General features: G+C 41.5%; 1 protein-coding gene across 26 annotated transcripts in view; it reads left to right on the top strand.

The window, feature by feature from the left end:
• The first annotated feature begins 3,283 nt into the window (after positions 1-3,283).
• LOC110525582 (fibroblast growth factor receptor 2) overlaps positions 3,284-20,582 on the top strand; it is a 117,830-nt gene continuing 100,531 nt past the window's right edge. For 5 of the 26 annotated variants that reach the window (XM_021605840.3, XM_090235189.1, XM_021605847.3 and 2 more), the window contains exons 1-2: positions 3,287-4,063; positions 6,564-6,840. In XM_021605840.3, coding sequence (XP_021461515.1) covers positions 6,651-6,840 — 190 coding nt within the window. In that variant the 5' untranslated portion in view covers positions 3,287-4,063; positions 6,564-6,650. Of the gene's footprint in view, positions 4,064-6,563; positions 6,841-20,582 lie in introns of all 26 variants that reach the window. The other 21 variants (XM_090235299.1, XM_090235240.1, XM_090235306.1 and 18 more) reach the window with 12 other exon arrangements.

Genomic DNA, 20,582 nt, shown 5'->3' with positions numbered 1-20,582 from the left:
ACTCTCTAGGTAGGTAGTGTGGTCTACAGCTTATCATGAGATACTCTACCTTAGGCGAGCAAAACCTTGAGACTTCCTTAAAATATCGTGCACCAGCTGTTATTTACAGAAATACATAGTCCGCCGCCCCTTGTCTTACCAGACGCCGCTGTTCTGTCCTGTCGCTACAGCGTATAGCCATCCAACTGTATATTGATAATGTTGTCGTTCAGCCACGACTCCGTGAAGCATAAGATATTGCAGTTTTGAATGTCCCGTTGGTAGTTTAATCTTCCGCATAGGTTGATGATTTTATTTTCCAAAGATTGCACGTTTACCAGCAGAATGGAAGGAGGTGAGGGTTTATTCGATTGCCCACAAATTTTTAGGAGGCAGCCCGCCTTTTTCACTGCATTATCTTCACGCAAATAACGGGCCTGTTCCCGGGAGAGCAGTATATCATTCACGTCAGGCTCATCGGCTCTTTAAAGGAAAAAAAGGATTCTGCTAGTCCATGGTGAGTAATCGCAGTTCTGATGCCCAGAAGTTATTTTAGGTCATAAGAGACGGTAGCAGCAACTCTTGCCTGCAACTCCTCAACACTGGAGCTCCCCAGGGGTGCGTGCTCTGTCCCCTCCTGTACTCCTGCAGACGACACAACATTGGTAGGCCTGATCACCGACACCGACGATGCAGCCTATAGGGAGGAGGTCAGAGACCTGGCCGGGTGGTTTCAGAATGACAACCTATCCCTCAACGTAACCAAGACTAAGGAGATGATTGTGGACTACAGGAAAAGGAGGACCGAGCACGCCCCCATTCTCATCGACGGGGCTGTAGTGGAGCAGGTTGAAAGCTTCAAGTTCCTTGGTGTCCACATCAACAACAAACTATAATGGTCCAAACACACCGAGACCGTCGTGAAGAGGGCACGACAAAACCTATTCCCCCTCAGGAAACGTAAAATGATTTGGCATAGGTCCTGAGATCCTCAAAAGGTTTGGCGCAACATTGAGAGCATCCTGACTAGTTACATCACAGCCTAGTACGGCAATTGCTCGGCCTTCGACCTCAAGGCACTACAGAGGGTAGTGCATACGGCCCAGTATGGGGCTAAGCTGCCTTCCATCCAGGACCTCTACACCAGGTGGTGTCAGAGGAAGGCCCTAAAAATTGTCAGCCACCCCAGCCACCCCAGTCATAGACTGTTCTCTCTACTACTGCATGGCAAGATGCACCGGAGTGCCAAGTCTAAGACAAAAAGGCTTCTCAACAGTTTTTACCCCCAAGCCATAAAACTCCTGAACAGGTAATCAAATGGCTACCTCGACTATTTGCATTGTGTGCCTCCCCCCACCTCTCTTTTTACGCTGCTGCTACTCTCTGTTTATCATATATGCATAGTCACTTTAACTATACATTCATGTACATACTACCTCAATTGGGCCGACCAACCAGTGCTCCCGCACATTGGCTAAGCGGGCTATCTGCATTGTGTCCCACCCGCAAACCCCCTCTTTTATGCTACTGATACTCTCTGTTCATCATGTATGCATAGTCACTTGAACCATATCTACATGTACATACTCCTTCAATCAGACTGACTAACCGGTGTCTGTATGTCGCCTCGCTACTGAACCTGTCTTTTTACTGTTGTTTTATTTCTTTACCTACCTATTGTTCACCTAATACCTTTTTTGCACTATTGGTTAGCACCTGTAAGTAAGCATTTCACTGTAAGGTCTACCTACACCTGTTGTATTCGGCGCACGTGACAAATAAACGTTGATTGATTTGATTTGAAAGGAAAGGAAAGACAGTAGCAGGTGACCCAACTGTGGTTTGTGACTATTATGATTTCCCATTGTAGCAAATTTAATTGCAGTAAATCTGTTACAGATTTTTTTGGTAAAGGGATTACGAGTTTTAATCACTTAATAATTCATAAACACAATTTATATAACTAATTGGTATGTCTACCATTACTTGTTACTTCAGTGAACTTTTATTATCCTTCCTCCTCATCAGGGAGAGACATTAGAAAAGACGTGGGTTTTTGGAAACGGAATTACAAGGTAAAACTAAATATCAGTGTGGATATTAGTTGGCAGGGGTCTTTTTATCAACATTATTGTGTTTTGATGTATTTTTTATACCTTATACAACTTTTTCTGGTAGATGTTTTTAAAGACCCCTTTTCCATTTGTTTATACAGAAATCAAATCCTTTACTTATGCCAAATTTCTTAGATGGAAAATGGTTTAAACATTTATCTATGCCTTAATTTCCCCAAAATATAGACTCTTAGCTCTCATTTGACACTCAATTTGATATACTCCTATGAACTTTATTTGTTGGTGCTCATGGGTCCTTTTCAATGTAAATGCCCTATTGCTATTATGTACTGTGCATTCGGAAAGTATTCAGACCACTTGACTTTTTCCACATTTTGTTACATTAGTCTTATTCTAAAATGGATTAAATTGTATTTTTTCCTCATCAATCTACACACAACCATAATGACAAAAACAGCTATTTAGAAATATATGCAAATCCATTAAAAGAAATCTACTGAAATATTACATTTACATAAGTATTCAGACCCTTTACTCTTTGTCTCGACACAATCCTGTTTCTGAGCTCTCCGGACACATCCTTCTACCTCATGGCTTGGTTTTTGCTCTAGCATGCACTGTCAACTGTGAGACAGGTGTGTGCCTTTCCAAATCATGTCCAATAAATTGAATTTACCACAGGTGGACTCCAATCAAGTTGTAGAAACATCTCAAGGATGATCAATGGAAACAGGATGCACCTGAGCTAAATTGTAAGTCTCAAAGCAATGGGTCTGAATACTTATGTAAATAAGGTATTTCTGTTTTTTTTATATTTTAAAAACCTGTTTTTGCTTTGTCATGATGGGGTATTGGGTAGATTTAAAAATGTATATCATTATTTAACTAGGCAAGTCAGTTAAGAACATATTCTTATTTACAATGACAGCCTACCCTGGACAACGCTGGGCCAATTGTGTACGCCCTATGGGACTCCCAATCAAGGCCAGATGTGATACAGCCTGGGTTTGAACCAGGGACTGTAGCAACGCCTCTTGTACTGAGATGCAGTGCCTTAGACCGCTGCCCCACTCGGGAGCCCTGAGTGAGGAAATATTTGTATTTAATCAATTTTATAATAAGTCTGTAACATAACAATGTGGAAAAAGTAAACGGGTCTGAATTACTTTCCAAATACAATGTATATGATTCGTGCGCATCGGGTGTTTTGTCCGCACGGGGGCGTAGTTATTGCGAGTTGAGCCTAGCCAACGAAGGGCGGAGGACCCCTGTACGGGACCAAGTTTGTAGTGAGCTCCGTAAATTGAGCACTCTCTCCTTGCGCACGGAGCAAGAAAGGCTCGTCGTTTCTTTCGAGGCAAAAGCATAGAAAGAGAGGGGGCCACTGAGATTTGATTGGCTGAGGAAGGCAGAGCCAAAAACACTGTGGCCAGGAAACGGCTCGAATTTCGGGGGACGTAAGGAGGAGAAAAAATCTAGTAAACCTGACAAAGCGTCTGAGAACAGTACTAGGATTGTCTGGGAAGAAGACGCTCTGCCGCGAGGGATCATATATTGATGGATTCTATGTTTTTGGAGAGTTTAAGTTCTTTTTTTACCCATTAGTTCATCATAAATTGCAGACCTTTCGTTTGGATGAAGAGTGCGCTCGCTCTGGTACACTGACATTTGAGTTGACTAGCAACTTGGTGAAGAAGTTTCAGGGACGTAGCTATGTTTTTCTAGTTATTTTTCAAGGATATGGATTTAAATTCTGATTTTTTTTAAAGTGCCATGGAACAACAATGACTTCGTGATTTAATAATACATTTTCAGTGATTTTCTTTTGTTGCTCGTCCAATTTGGGGAAAGTAAAAAAAATCGCTGCTTGGCATTTTTGGTGCAGTGGGGTGAATTTGCTCCATCGGGACTAGGCTACACATTCCTCTCGATTCGGCACAGGCACTCGCCTCCTGCCTTGTCCATGCATGCGAATCGGAGTTCTTCCAGACTTTAGGTAGTTATTCGTTGTAAGTATTTTGGCCGTATTTTGGCAAATTGTGTGCATAGATCTCAAATGGTTATTGTTCTATTCGTCCTCGGACCAACGAGAATATAATTGAATAGAATCAATTCCTGATGTGGGCTTTCCGCATCTGAAATAGAAAAGCCTGGTCAAGCACATAGGGGTAGTATTCCACGGCAGTGAAGTTTGTAAGACCTGTTGTTTTAGCCATATTTGTTATTCTAAGCAGTTTTGAAAGGACTAATCTTATCCATAGGCTAATTAAAATAATACGTTGATCTGACAGTCAAATTATAATAAATTGCCATATAATGTAGCCTACCCCTTTTATACTACGAAGCAAGAGCTCTTGTTTTCTTATTTGGGGGAAATACTGTTTTTCATTCAACAACAACAGCCTATAAGGCGATGTTTACTATGTTTTCCCCTCAATTAGGAAAACATATCTAAGCAGTGGATGCAGCACCCATGCATGTTCATTAACAACACTGTTCTGGTTATTTATTACTTTGCTTAATTTTCTACATCGCATTAATGGTGCCCGTGACCGCACTTTGTGTTTTTACTGCATGGACTCACTGAGCACTGAGTCCAAAAGCCAACTGATTTGAATATCAATAGGATTAAAATCAGCGCTAAGAAATTTCATTCGGAAGATTTGGTTTAAATGGGGGCCAGGGAAACCTGTGGACATGCATATGTGGAAAAGCCCTGGTGTCTGAACTTATTGGATGTCATGTTGTTGACAGCAGCAACTCATAAATGGGTTTTCAAAGCTGTAGGCTATACATGTGGTAGTTAGATTTACCACAGCAAAATCCCCAAAAGATGGCTAGACTTAGGTGAATTGTCGAGCCTAAAGAATTGTCCATGGATTGTCGGTTACCTTGCAGTGCCGGTCTGAAGTGTCCATTTTGCTTAGCAAAAGTGTTCCCGACTATACGCATCTGAAATAGAATAGCTAATTTTTAATGCTGGTAAGAACTGTTGTTTTAGCCATATTTGTTATTCTAATGAGTTTTGAAAGGACTCATCTTATCCATAGGCTAATTAAAATGCTACGTTGATCTGACAGTCAAATTATAATAAATTGCCATATAATGTAGCCTACCCCTTTTATACTACGAAGCAAGATCTCTTGTTTTCTTATTTTGGGGAAATACTGTTTTTCATTAAACAACAACAGCCTATTACTATGTTTTCCCCTCAATTTATTACGTTGCTCAATTTTCTATGTCACATTGATAGACGAATTATTTTTTTTTTAAATAAACCATAGTCCTAAACCAAGGTAGTCTGCCCACTCTAGTTACGTTGTACGTGCGGGATGCATCCAGGCAGCATCCCATGATGTAGTGCGCGCGGTGGACATAAACGTTTGCTTGCAATCCGCGCGTGCTCTCCCCTCTCCAGTCAATATATATGAACCAGAATCTCTCAACACATTTCAAAGTTGCTGTTTACGCCTACATGTCAAATTACATGCATCTTCCTGGGTAAACCAATCAATAAATCGCAGCTGGAGCAGAAGGCGCTTGAGGAAGCGTGACTATGGGCTCTTTGCAGCCGCTCCAAACCCCCATAGATTTCTAAAACGGATTGCACCGCAGATGTTTGGCAATGGCCAAATAGATTGATGTGTCCTAGTGTATTCCATTTAAATTACAAGTCGCATAATCCTAGGGCTACAATGAATTAAGTGAATTTATTTTGCAACAGAAAAGTATGCATATTCACTAAACTAATACTAACCTCAAATGGAAAGCAACAGGTTTGGAGCATCTAGGATAAAACTCAAATAGGCTATTCAGTATTGGATGATTTACATATTAATTGTAACCTACTCTCTGATCAGAAGAGGGTGATGTTTGATGGAATTTGATATTCCACAATTTCAGTAATAATAACAATAGGCTAATAATTTCATTAGTGAAACGGTATAATACAATACATAGGTATAGATAGCCTTGTAATAAAGTTATGTTTTTCACAACTAACAATGCCTATTCTATGCAGTTTCAATTTTTTATTTTTTATAAATGTATGTCTTTTATAAAGGTGATTTTAGCCTAGAAATGCAAGCGCCAAGTCCACTTAAATGAAATGCTACGTGCTCAGACGGTAGTATAGTAATAGGGAACATGAGGATTTGTGACAATGGGTCTGGTGTAAAGGTAGCTGTAGTGTGGTTGTGTGCTGAGCTGAGGTGCATCAGAGTTTCGGTATGTCTTGTTTGACAGCAATTTGTGTCACTCTCTCGCTCTTACTCTCTCTACTCTTTCTATTGGTGTTATTGTAACTGAAATGAATGTAAAAAGTCAGTAAACAAATTAGAATAGGTGAGAATATAACTATAGTATTTTTCTCTTTTGGTTTTCTCCCTATTTCTCCCTCTCTCATCCTTTCTCCCCACATTATTTAAAATGTTCATCCCTACCTACCTTTTTCTCTCCATCTTCACCTATTTACCACCATTTTTCCAACTTTATTGCTCCTCCCAACAGCCTTTCCTCAGCCCAGGTGATTGGGGGAATTCACAGTGAGTGACAGGCTGGGCAGCCTGCAGTTGATGGTTGGGTGGAGCCCCTCAGATGGGATCAGTGTCCAGGGGGAGGCAGAGCCTGAGGAGGGGGGGATGGGGGACGGACTCACCCTCCACTAACGGGATGGCCTCGTGGGCCTGGCTGCTCGCCACCATCCTGCTGTCCCTAGCAACGGCTACTTTGGCAAGGCCGCCGTACACTGCCGCCGAGGAAGAGGAGGCTACGCTAGAACCTGAAGGTAAGATACTGGCTCCTCATTGACGGTATTATATACATTGTTGCCCCTAGATACTTATCTAAGGTCAGTTTAAAGGTTTCCCCCTTCAGTGTTTAAGGTTAGGATTTTGGGAAAGATAAGCTGATCCTAGGTCTGTGCCTAAGGGCAATAGGCACCTGTGCCTAAGGGCAATGGTGGGATAGAGAGAAGGAGGTAATGTTGTTGTAAGACTCAACTTGTACACTGTAAGGGTGGTTATTGTGGTTTGAGTTGGGGAGGAGGAGAGCTGGCACTTTTGAGTTGTACTCCTATTTCTTTTCCCTAAAATATGCCCTCACCCTCATATTAACAAATCTCCACAGCATTATGGATTCATTAGAAATAAAACATGTGGAATTGAGAAATTGGGGCACATAAAAAGGAAAACTATAAAATGTGGAAACTAACTAACCTTGGCATGTGTGATGTTTGCCACACCATGAGATACTTACTACCATGGCACATAGCTTTGGTTCTTACTTCTTTCCCATAGTCACTTTTTCTTTGCCTGTTGTTGTGAATTTTCAATCTCAGGACACTATTTGTGTCATCTAAAGTTAAAAACTGTCAAGAAAAGCTTATCAGGCGGTGGTGCTTTAAATTGCCATGGACAAAGCCTAGCATGTGTGAAATACTGGTCCGGGACCTGGAATGATAGGATGAGTGGGAAGGTGAGTGGGACAGTGTTTTTTGCTCTTTTTTTCTTCTCTGCCAGTCTCTCTCTCTGCTTCTTCTGAGGGGAGGAGTGAGGACCAGACATTTTAGCCTGTTAGTCTATGTGTAGCCTATTTTCCACCAAGCAGCCTTTTGTTTGTTTTTGGTTAACAGTGTGAATGCGAAATGATATACTTTCCTTAACTTTACACAGTTTTTTTGGTTCCTTAGACCAGGGTATGTGGTTTGTCTTTTAAAAACAACCCCATGCCTAAAGTCGCTCCAGCTTGTCTCCAGCTAAATTACCTTCCATGGCCATTTTTTTAACATCTTTTTGGTCTGCTGAACCCTGAGATGGTCGCGTTTTATTTTAGAAACGGTCACTTCTTGAAATACATTTTGAAAGATGCTTTGTAATACAGGCAGTGTTTGTGGGTACTATGTATTTTGTCGCTAGCCTCCAAGGAGCCTGGAGATTCAGAGAAGTAGGCATACCCTAATTAGAGCTGTTGTGTTGGCTAGTCAGGCAGTAAGTTTTGATAAGTTGGGCCAACACGGCATGATTTTTGAATCCCCCTTCACAGTTTACACACACACTCAGCCCCTGCTCTCTTGCCCTTTGGCCTAGGGGTCGGGAGTTGCCCACACTTGCCCAGACAAGGGTTACCTCACTACCTCATGTTTTCACTCTTGTTTTTGTTGTTTACAGAAAGAGAGTCCTCTTAGCTCCAATCAGCTCCATTTGAAAAACAGATTTATTGGACATGCCTTTGTTGTAAGAGCCTGCAATTTTCCCCTTGTAATCCAATATTTGCAAATAGCAAAATGTTTTAAGAGTATTTGTGCATAGTTGACTTTTCCTGAATTTTCCTTCAAATAGGGGAGATTACGGAGAAGGAGGAAAAGTTGGGAAGTCATGTGACGGGGATTAAGTGGGCTGAACCTGGGGCTCACATGATGACGGATCAACAGGGCAGGTTTCTGAGGCTTATTTAAAAAGCCCCGTTATCTGATTTCAGATCAGTTTTTGTTAGCTGACCCTGGTCAAGCACATAGTATTCCACGGCAGTGAAGTTTGTGTGTGTTTTGTGTGTGAACCAGCGTTTTCATTGGATTTATTTGGTTATTTAAAAACACAATCCATACCAGCCACACACACAAGTGTATACACTACATTTTAAACCACCAAAGATGCACCAAACAGTTTTACAATTTATTTCCATTTGGCTCATATGAGAATGAATCTTTCATCTCTCTCACTCTGATTGGTTGTGGTTGTGGTGTCCCATCTGTACTGACAGAAACAGAGGAATGTGAAAAGAGACAGACTAGACTGTCTGTCCCTCTCTTAATTACCCCCCAGAGGTTGACTTGACAGTAATGGCCTTTGGCCCCACCCCCTCTGAACACTAGAGCGCCCGGGGCCACAAGTGCATGCACCACTGTCTCTATATACCTCTCTGGAAAGGGAGGGATATTGTCATAGAGTACATATCAGTGTTACTGCTTGCTTTGAACAAGGAAGGAACCCATGAGAGCTCTGTTGCTAGTCTTTTTTCCTAATGTATGTGCACGCCATCCCTTGACTTAGTTTCACTTAAGCATGGGCTGTTGGTGCATTTTCTCAATCTCACTCTTTATGCAACATCTTTTTGTGTGCAGACCCATAAACTGAAGAAGTAGAGCGAGCATGGTTGTGAAAAGGCTATACATTACTGGTATTGCTGTTGTCGTCAGTCACCCCGAACGTTCTGTATTTATGGAACTCTTTGCCTTGTCCAGAAGCTAGGCTGGATTTGCAACGTGAAATGAACTGGGATAGTGGAGCAGAGTAACAATAATATGGAAACGGGTTACAAACGCTGGTATGTGTCCCTTTACAATGGCATTTATGCTGCTTGGCTCCGGGGCCTGTTTAGATACTTGTGTTGAATGAACGAATGTGGCACTGTGTGTGTGTAGTCTGTACGTTGAAACTTGCGTGCCGATGGAACTGACAAAGTACAGGTGTTCTAGAAGGTAAACCTAGCTATCTTCACCATAAAAATACAATCTATTCATTCAATTTCTATGGTCCTCACTCTTACTATACTTGTGGTAGTAGTTAAGTGGACTGAATGATAGTCAGGCGAAATCAATGTAAATATGCATGGGCGTGACAACCCATTGTCATGGAAAACACGTAAATTGTGATTCATTTTGATTGATTGCTACTCATTATGTGAGCAAAACAATCATTATGTGAGCAAAACAACTTGTCAGCTAGTGATATACTGTAGGACTCCTACCTGCAAGGCTAGTATAGCTGGGAGGAACATGCTGAAACGTACTGTGTTACACTTCTGTCCCTCATCTTGTGTGGAGCAGGAAGAGGCTGCTACTGACATTAAAACACAATTTAGTAGGGCTGGGACGATACCAGTATCGCGGTACTCGTTAGTATCATGGCCAAGAAACAAAACACGAAGCAGATTTAGCTTCCTAATGTTAGAAACAAACATTATGTTTTCATCCAGAATCACATTTATTTATTTTCAAAGTTATAGCACACACTATTTTATATACAGCAGGTTTTTAAAGGACCAACGAGTTTGGTCTGCTTCGTGTTTTCATTTTTGCCATGGGAAACATATTGCGATGCTGGTATTGTTCGTCTCAGCCCTACAATCTAGTAATTATATTTATTGTCTTTATTTCTTTAATTATGTTACTTTAAAATCTCTGTTCAGGTTTTCATAACATGATACATGCATAGGTATAGCCAGTTCAATTTGAATAAGAAGAACCCAATTTTATTGCATGTTCATTTTCATAAAAGTGGGTGGTGGAGAAAAGATTGTGGCCATATGACTTACCTCAAACACAGTGATATCTAAACAACAGTAGGATCCAGGTTGTAAAAGTGTAAAAGTGTCATCCTGTCTGCCTGCACCTGGCCTGTTAATGATGTGTGTGTGCGTGAGCATGCTTACTGTGTGTGTGTGTACTTGTGTGGGTGAGCGTGCTTATTGTGTGTGTGTATGCCCCAGTGGCAGTGGAGCTGAACTCTCTAACTAAACAAACTATCCTGAGTCCTGCTGTCAATGTGGCCAGGCAGTTACCCTGATAGCCTCTTCTATACAATGGACTTTTATAGGCCCCTACTTGCCTGCCGTTAGGCCTAGTTAGTGTGGAGGTGTATCGGTGTTATATGGACTGTTGTTTGCCTTGGCCGATGCAGCAGAAAACGCCTTGTTGTCACTCCACCACTACCTCACACCTGTCTGATAAGAGGGTGGTAGAACTGAGAGTGCCTGTTCCAGGCTGTGACCAAGGGATGCTACAAGTTGACCACAACACAGTATGCCTTCCTTGTGTGTTTGCCATGGGCAATGATCAGCTCAAAACATATCTGGGCCCAGTCTAGGCATGACTTGGGTAGGAATGAACTCCAGAGCAGGGTGGGTTGATAGTGACTGGAAATTGCATCCTGAGCCCCCATGAAAGAGCGGGGGCAGGGTTCGATGCGGTGACCAAAACAGTCGCATTTGCGAGGGTTTGACTTGGCAGTGCAACACACATTTTGAATTGGTCGCAAGGGTGGGTACCAGTGCATTTCTTTTACCTGGTCACGTTAGTTTTTGCTTCGCAATTTGTAAACATGTTTTCATTATGATTTATTCATCAGTACTGTGCAAATGACCAAAAATAAACCAACTTCCTGAACAGGCAACAACGGCGCGGGAATGCCCGTCTGTGTGTCAGGGCTCAACTTAGAGGGGGGGTTTTGGGAAACCCCCGGGCCAGTCGTTCATCCCTGTCTTTAGTGAATATTTCAATAATGCAATTTTTAATCTAGGCTATGTCATTTATTTAAAAAAACAGATGGATTCCTGAAGCTGGTCGTTTGCTGTTTCGATTATTTATCACCTGCTCGCTACACACATATAGCCTATAGATGATCTGTTGGGCAGAGAGAGCACACAGCTCTCAAACAGCTAGTTTTTGCTTGCACTGATGACCGACAGCGGTAGCAGTTCCAAGTTATGAATTCTACCTGTAAATGCTAAGGCAAGAATGGGTACGCAAACCAGGTATTTAAAAAGTTCAAAGTCTTGGTTGAATATTTGCGATGCACAACTCCGTCATCATGGAATAGCCTACCTTGAAAATAATTTCCTCGAGGCTCTTTGGTCCTTGAAAAGTCATTGAAGTTATGGTAGCCAATTTAGAAGTTCTGCAAGCATTTCGTTGCACCTACGATAATATCTGCAAATCTGTGTACGCAACCAATAAACTTTGAATTGATTTGCTCCAATATTATTATTCAACTTGTCACTTTCTCGTTGTAAAACAAGATACAGTAACCCCTCAATAACTCTTCAACATCTCAAATGGCGAGAATGACTAGCTACCACATGGACAGACTTCATTAATGTGTTTGTGTCGGGAGCATGCTGTCTATTTAGTCAGGAAATGCTCACATTATTCAGACATATTTTAGAATGTAAATGTATAATTCCATTGGGTAGGTAGGCCTATTGAAAAATGCATTATGGTAATGTATGGTAATGTGGTAATGCATACTTTTTTGGCATACATTTTGGGAGTTTGTTTTTCTATTGGCTATTACAACAATTAAATATAAAATGTAGGTCCTTGAAAATTGCAATTTAATCCTTGAAAAATAATTGAAAGTCCTTGAATTTGACTTGCCAATGTCTCTATGAATCCTGCTATTGAAATTATACATAATTTGCTTTCCTGGCAAATTTACCTGAATGTCGTGACCTGCTGTGTGCGGTTCTATAGGGCCTATATGTATACCACTTTGTGTAGCCGTTAGCGATGCTAATTATATATTTAATGTTTTTATTTATTTCACCTTTATTTAACCAAGTAGGCTAGTTGAGAACAAGTTTTCATTTACAACTGCGACCTGGCCAAGATAAAGCAAAGCAGTGCGACACAAACAACACAGAGTTACACATGGAATAAACAAATATACAGTCAATAACACAATAGAAAAAGTATATATACAGTGTGTGCAAATTAGGTAAGATAAAGGAGGTAAGGCAATAAATAGGCCATAGTGGCGAAATAATTACAATTTAGCAATTAAACACTGGAGTGATAGATGTTCAGAAGATGAATGTGCAAGTAGAGATACTGTGGTGCAAAATAAATAAATTACAGAATGGGGATGAGGTAGTTGGATGGGCTATTTACAGATTGGCTATGTACCGGTGCAGTGATCTGTGAGCTGCTCTGACAGATGGTGCTTAAAGTTAGTGAGGGAGATATGAGTCTCCAGCTTCAGTGATTTTTGCAGTTCGTTCCAGTCATTGGCAGCAGAGAACTGGAAGGAAAGGCAGCCGAAGGAGGAATTGGCTTTGGGGGTGACCAGTGAAATATACCTGCTGGACTGTGTGCTACGGGTGGGTGCTGCTATGGTGACCAGTGAGCTGAGATAATGCTGGGCTTTACCTAGCAAAGATTTGTAGATGACCTGGAACCAGTGGGTATGGTGACGAATATGAAGCAAGGGCCAGCCAACGAGAGCATACAGGTCGCAGTGGTGGGTGGTATATGGGGCTGTGGTGACAAAACGGATGGCACTGTGACAGACTACATCCAATTTGCTGAGTAGAGTGTTGGAGGCTATTTTGTAAATGACCGCCGAAGTCTCAAGAATCGGCTGGATAGTCAGTTCTACGAGGGTATGTTAGGCAGCATGAGTGAAGGATGCTTTGTTGCAAAATAGGAAGCCAATTCTAGATTTAATTTTGGATTAGAGATGCTTAATGTGAGTCTGGAAGGAGATTTTACAGTCTAACCAGACACCTAGATATTTTTAGTTGTCCACATATTCCAAGTCAGAACCGTCCAGAGTAGTGATGCTGGATGGGCGTGCAGGTGCGGGCAGCGATCGGTTGAAGAGCATGCATTTAGTTTTACTTGCATTTAAGAGCAGTTGGAGGCCACGGAAGGAGAGTTGTATGGCATTGAAGCCTTTTTCTAAAGGACTGTAACAGAATGGTGTCATCTGCGTAGATGTGGATCAGAGAATCACCAGCAGCAAGAGCGACATCATTGATGTATACAGAGAAAAGAGTCGGCCAGAGAATTGAACCCTGTGGCACCCCCATAGAGACTGCCAGCGGTCCGGGCAACAGGCCATTCGATTTGACACACTGAACTCTGTCTCAGAAGTAGTTTGTGAACCAGGCAAGGCAGTCATTTGAGAAACCAAGGCTGTTGAGTCTGCCGATAAGAATGTGGTGATTGACAGAGTCGAAGCCTTGGCCAGGTCGATGAATACTGCTGCACAGTATTGTCTCTTATCGATGGCAGTTATGATATCGTTTAGGACCTTGAGCGTGGCTTAGGTGCACCCATGACTAGCTCGGAAACCAGATTGCCCAGTGAGAAGGTACGTTGGGATTCGAAATGGTCGGTGATCTGTTTGTTAACTTGACTTTCGAAGACCTTAGAAAGGCAGGGTGGAAAGATATAGGTCTGTACCAGTTTGGGTCTAGAGTGTCTCCCCCTTTGAAGAGGGGGGGACCGCGGCAGATTTCCAATCTTTGGGGATCTCAGACGATACGAAAGAGAGGTTGAACAGGCTAGTAATAGGGGTTGCAACATTTGCGGGGGATCATTTTAGAAAGAGAGGGTCCAGATTTTCTAGCCCGGCTGATTTGTAGGGGTCCAGATTTTGCAGCTCTTTCAGAACATCAGCTAGCTGGATTTGGGTGAAGGAGAAATTGAGAGTCTTGGGCAAGTTGCTGTGGGGGGTGCCTGGCTGTTGACCGGGGTAGGGGTAGCCAGGTGGAAAGCATGACCAGCCGTAGAAACCCCTCGACAACATTCCTCTGAAAAGGCAGCACGCGAAATTCAAAAATATTTTTTTAAATATGTAACTTTCACACATTAACAAGTCCAATCCAGCAAATGAAAGATAAACATCTGATTAATCTACCCATCGTGTCCAATTTCAAAAAGGCTTTACAGCTAAAGCACAACATATGATTGATTATGTTAGGTCATAGCCAAGTCGAAAAAACAAACATCCATTTTTCCAGCCAAAGATAGGAGTCACAAAAAGCAGAAATATAGATAAAATTAAATCACTAACCTTTGATGATCTTCATCACATGACACTCATAGGACATCATGTTACACAATACATGTATGTTTTGTTCGATAATGTGCATATTTATATCCAAAAATCTCAGTTTATATTGGTGCCTTACGTGCAGTAATGTTTTGATTCCAAAACATCCGGTGATTTTGCAGAAATACTCATAATAAACATTGATAAAAGATACAAATGTTATTCACAGAATTAAAGATAGAATTCTCCTTAATGCAACCGCTGTGTCAGATTTCAAAAAAACTTTACGGAAAAAGCATAATCTGAGAACGGAGCTCAGAACCCAAAACAGCCAGAGGAATATCTGCCATTTTGCAATCAGCAAAGTTAGAAACAACACCATAAATATTCACTTACCTTTTATGATCTTCATCAGAATGCCCTCACAGGAATCCCAGTTCGACAATAAATGACTGATTTGTTCCATAAAGTTCCATCATTTATGTCCAAATAGCCACTTGTTGTTAGCTTGTTCAGCCCAGTAATCCATCTTCATGAGGCGCAGGCACTTCATCCAGACAAAAACTCGAAAAGTTTGGTTACAGTCCTTTAGAAAAAGGTGAAACGATGTATGGAATCAATCTTTAGGATGTTTTTAACACATCAATAATGTTCCAACCGGAGAATTCCTTTGTCTTCAGAAAAGCACTGGAATGAGAGGTAACTCTGTCTGGAGCGCGTCATGAGACCAAGGCTCTCTGCCAGACCACTGACTCAAAGAGGTCTCATGAGCCCCTCCTTTATAGTAGAATCCTCATTCGTTTTTTAAAGACGGTTGACATCTAGTGGAAGCCGTAGGAAGTGCCACTTTATCCATATCTCAATGTGTATTCGGTAGGACAAGCTTTGAAAAACTACAAACCTCAGATGTCCCACTCTCTGGTTGGAATTTTCTCAGGTTTTCAACTGCCATATGAGTTTTAGAAATGTCAGTGTTTTGTATCCAATACTAATAATAATATGCATATATTAGCATCTGGGACAGAGTAGGAGGCAGTTCACTCTGGGCACGCTATTCATCCAAAAGTGAAAATTCTGCCCCCTATCCCAAAAAGGTTAAGATGGTGAGGTAAGCAGTTTTAAAGAATAACCAGGCATCCTCTACTGATGGAAGGAGGTTAATATCCTTCCAGGATACCCGGGCCAGGTCGATTAGAAAAGCGTGCTCGGTGAAGTGTTTTAGGGAGCGTTTGGCAGTGAATGGGGGGGTGGTCGTTTGACCGCAGACCCATTATGGATGCAGACAACGAGGCAGTGATCGCTGAGATCCTGGTTGAAGACAGCAGAGGTGTATTTGGAGGGCAGGTTGGTTAGGATGATATCTATGAGGGTTCCCGTGTTTACGGATTTGGGGTTGTACCTGGTGGTTAATTGATCATTTGTGTGAGATTGAGGGCATCAAGTTTAGATTGCAGGATCGCCTGGGTGGCATGTCCCAGTTTAGGTCACCTAACAGCACGAGCTCTGAAGAAAGATGGGCGGCAATCAATTCACATATGGTGTCCAGGGCACAGCTGGGGGCAAAAGGTGGTCTATAGCAAGCGGCAACGGTGAGAGACTTGTTTCTGGAAAGGTGGATTTTTAAAAGTAGAAGCTTGAATTGTTTGGGCACAGACCTGGATAGTAAGACAGAATTCTGCAGGCTCTCTCTGCAGTAGATTGTAACTCCGCCCCCTTTGGCAGTTCTATCTTGTTGGAAAATGTTATAGTTAGCGATGGAAATTTCAGGGGTTTTGGTGGCAGTGAATAAAACAAACTTGGAGAGGAGGCTTCTAATGTTAACATGCATGAAACTAAGGCTTTTACGGTTACAGAAGTCAACAAATGAGAGCGCCTGGGGAATGGGAGTGGAGCTAGGCACGGCAGGGCCTGGATTATAGAATAGATTCAAGTCATAATGTACAGACAAATGTATGGTAGGATGTGAATACAGTGGAGGTAAACCTAGGAATTGAGTGACGATGAGAGAGATACAGTGACTTTATATTCACACAGCTTCTAAGGACATATACAGTGCATTTCGGAAAGTATTCACACTTTGGTGCCAGGTTTCCTCCAGGCGTAACGGTTGGCATTCAGGCCAAAGAGTTCAATCTTGGATTCATCAGACCAGAGAATCTTGTTTTTCATGGTCAGTCGTTTAGGTGCCTTTTGGCAAACTCCAAGCGGGCTGTCATGTGCCATTTACTGAGGAGTGGCTTCCGTCTGGCCACTCTACCATAAAGGCCTGATTGGTGGAGTGCTGCAGAGATGGTTGTCTTTCTGGAAGATTCTCCCATTTCCACAGAGGAACTCTGGAGTTCTGTCAGGGTGACTATCGGGTTCTTGGTCACCTCCCAGACTAAGACCCTTCTCCCCCGATTGCTCAGTTTGGCCGAGCCGCTAGCTCTAGGAAGAGTCTTGGTGGTTCCAAACTTCTTCCATTTAAGAATGATGGAGGCCACTGTGTTCTTGGTACCCTTTAATGCTGCATAAATGCTGTTGTACCCTTCCCCAGATCTGTGCCTCGACACAATCCTGTCTCGGAGCGCTACGGACAATTCCTTCGACCTCATGGCTTGGTTTTTGCTCTAACATGCAATGTCAGTGGAAACAGCATGCACCTGTCAAAAGTTTTTGTGTTAGCCCCTAATGCTAATCGCTAGCTAGCTGGCAAGCTAAATCCACTGAGATAAGGCAAATCTTGCTAGTAAACTTTTGCTCTTATACATGCCGGTACCAGTGGTGGAGTATATCAGCATTGTTTGTGCAACAGCTTGTTCTTAAAATCTTTGTCTGAATGTATCTATCTATTTAAATCTAATTAGGGTCATATGGGAAACACTGATCAACACTTTGGTTGCTACTCTGTCACAACAATCGCCTCCCTTACATTTTCTTTCATTGTCATGCCAAACAAAACTACATTCCAAGTGCCCTCTGTATTCCAACAAAAATGTTTTAATGATCATTATTTTTCTATTATTCCAGCAGTTTACCAAAATGTTTTGATCTATAATCGCAAGTAAAATTGCAATCACAATATTTTGTAAAATGTTTTTCCCAAATCGTGCAGCCCTACACTTACCTATTCCCAAAGTAAGTTAAGACATGTACCATAGGCCTACATTAAACATTTGGTGTCATTTGGTTCTATGGTTCATGAGAAGTAGTTTTATCATATTTTATCATATTAGCATGTGCTAATATGCATTTACTGGTATAGTGTGGCAATGTTCGAGTGCATCAATATTATTTTCTCAAACTCTTTAGGGACTATTGTAGGGCTGTAACAATTCACCGATATGCATCAGTCTCTGATTCAAATGTTTAAGATACAAGTGCATTGGTCCACTGACCCCAAAACGCATTCACCGGTCAGAAAATGTATTCAAATGTTATGAATCACCGGTTAAATGTTTTTTTGTGTTTACCTTCCGAAAGTACCATGCTGACCAACGGGAGGTAGGCGACCTGTCCCTGTTCTTGCTCATCTGCAAGGAATCTTCAGCATTCAAATACTAAAATGGCATGCCTGATATTAGGCTTTAATAGTTGAGTGACCATCTACAGTTGAAGTCAGAAGTTTACAAACACCTTAGCCAAATACATTTAAACTCAGTTTTTCACAATTCCTGACATTTAATCCTAGTTAAAATTCCCTGTCTTAGGTCAGTTAGGATCACCACTTTATTTAAAAATGTGAAATGTCAGAATAAAAGTAGAGAGAATTATTTATTTCAGCTTTCATTTCTTTCATCACATTCCCAGTGGGTCAGAAGTTTACATACACTCAATTAGTACTTGGTAGCATTGCCTTTACATTGTTTAACTTGGGTCAAATGTTTTGGGTAGCCTTCCACAAGCTTCCCACAATAAGTTGAATGAATTTTGTCCCATTCCTCCTGACAGAGCTTGGTGTAACTGAGTCAGGTTTGTAGGCCTCCTTGCTTGCACACGCTTTTTCAGTTCTACCCACACATTTTCTATGGCATTGAGGTCAGGGCTTTGTGATGGCCTCCAATATCTTGACTTCGTTGTCCTTAAGCCATTTTGCCACAACTTTGGAAGTATGCCTGGGGTCATTATCCATTTGGAAGTTAATTTGCATCCAAGCTTTAACTTCCTGACTGATGTCTTGAGATGTTGCTTCAATATATCCACCTAATTTTCCATCCTCATGATGCCATCTATTTTGTGAAGTGCACCAGTCTCTCCTGCAGCAAAGCACCCCAACAACACGATGATGCCACCCCGTGCTTCACGGTTGGGATGGTGTTCTTCGGCTTGCAAGCCTCCCCCTTTTTCCTCCAAACATGATGATGGTCATTATGGCCAAACAGTTCTATTTTTGTTTCATCAGACCAGAGGGCATCTCTCCAAAAAGTATGATCTTTGTCCCCATGTGCAGTTGCAAACCATAGTCTGGCTTTTTTATGGTGGTTTTGGAGCAGTGGCTTCTTCCTTGCTTAGCGACCTTTCAGGTTATGTCGATATAGGACTCGTTTTACTGTGGGTATAGATACTTTTGTACCCGTTTCCTCCAGCATCTTCATAAGGTCCTTTGCTGTTGTTCTGAGATTGATTTGCACTTTTTGCACCAAAGTACATTTGTCTCTAGTTGACAGAACGCGTCTCCTTCCTGAGCGGTATGACGGCTGTGTGGTCCCATGTTGTTTATACTTGTGTACTATTGTTTGTACAGATGTACGTGTGGTACCTTTGATAATTGCTCCCAGGGATGAACCAGACTTGTGGAGGTCTACAATTTTTTTGGCTGATTTCTTTTCATTTTCCCATGATGTCAAGCAAAGAGGCACTGCGTTTGAAGGTAGACCTTGAAATACATCCACAGGTACACCTCCAATTGACTCAAATTATATCAATAAGCCTATCAAAAGCTTCTAAAGCCATGACATCATTTTCTAGAATTTTACAAGCTGTTTAAAAGGCACAGTCAATTTAGTGAACTTCTGGAATTGTGATACAGTGAATACAGATAAGTGAAATAATCTGTCTGTAAACAATTGTTGGAAAAATTATTTGTGACATGCACAAACTAGATGTCCTAAATGACTTTCCAAAACTATTGTTTTTTTAACAAGAAATTTGTGGAGTGGTTGAAAAACAAGTTTTAAAGACTCCAACCTAAGTGTATGTAAACTTCCAACTTCAAATGTATATAATTTGCTAGATTATTGTTATCTGCTTGGTTGAAAATTGTGTTTTACCGGAATACAAATAAGCTGCTGGAGGCACAATTCTCATCTGGATATACCTGCTGAATGGGCTTACAAAATATATTATTTCGATTTTTCAGGTTCTCCATCAGGAATAGTTTTGGTAGGTTTTCTTTAAAACAAGCAGTGTCATGTTTTGATATGAAATGATCAACTTTGCCCTGTATAACAAGGACAGCAATCACTTTTGAGAGGAGAGGGAGGAGAAGAGAATATAATATATTCATTGGCTATTTCATAGCTAATATACAGTGCCTTGCGAAAGTATTCGGCCCACTTGAACTTTGCGAACTTTTGCCACATTTCAGGCTTCAAACATAAAGATATAAAACTGTATTTTTTTGTGAAGAATCAACAACAAGTGGGACACAGTCATGAAGTGGAACGACATTTATTGGATATTTCAAACTTCTTTAACAAATCAAAAACTGAAAAATTGGGCGTGCAAAATTATTCAGCCCCTTTACTTTCAGTGCAGCAAACTCTCTCCAGAAGTTCAGTGAGGATCTCTGAATGATCCAATGTTGACCTAAATGACTAATGATGATAAATACAATCCACCTGTGTGTAATCAAGTCTCCGTATAAATGCACCTGCACTGTGATAGTCTCAGAGGTCCGTTAAAAGCGCAGAGAGCATCATGAAGAACAAGGAACACACCAGGCAGGTCCGAGATACTGTTGTGAAGAAGTTTAAAGCCGGATTTGGATACAAAA

This window comes from Oncorhynchus mykiss, chromosome 1 (assembly GCF_057628025.1).
Source record: "Oncorhynchus mykiss isolate SJ-2025 chromosome 1, ASM5762802v1, whole genome shotgun sequence".
Classification (NCBI taxonomy): Eukaryota; Metazoa; Chordata; class Actinopteri; order Salmoniformes; family Salmonidae; genus Oncorhynchus; species Oncorhynchus mykiss.
Note: the sequence above shows the minus strand (reverse complement) of the source record. Positions and strands in the feature narration are given on the sequence as shown.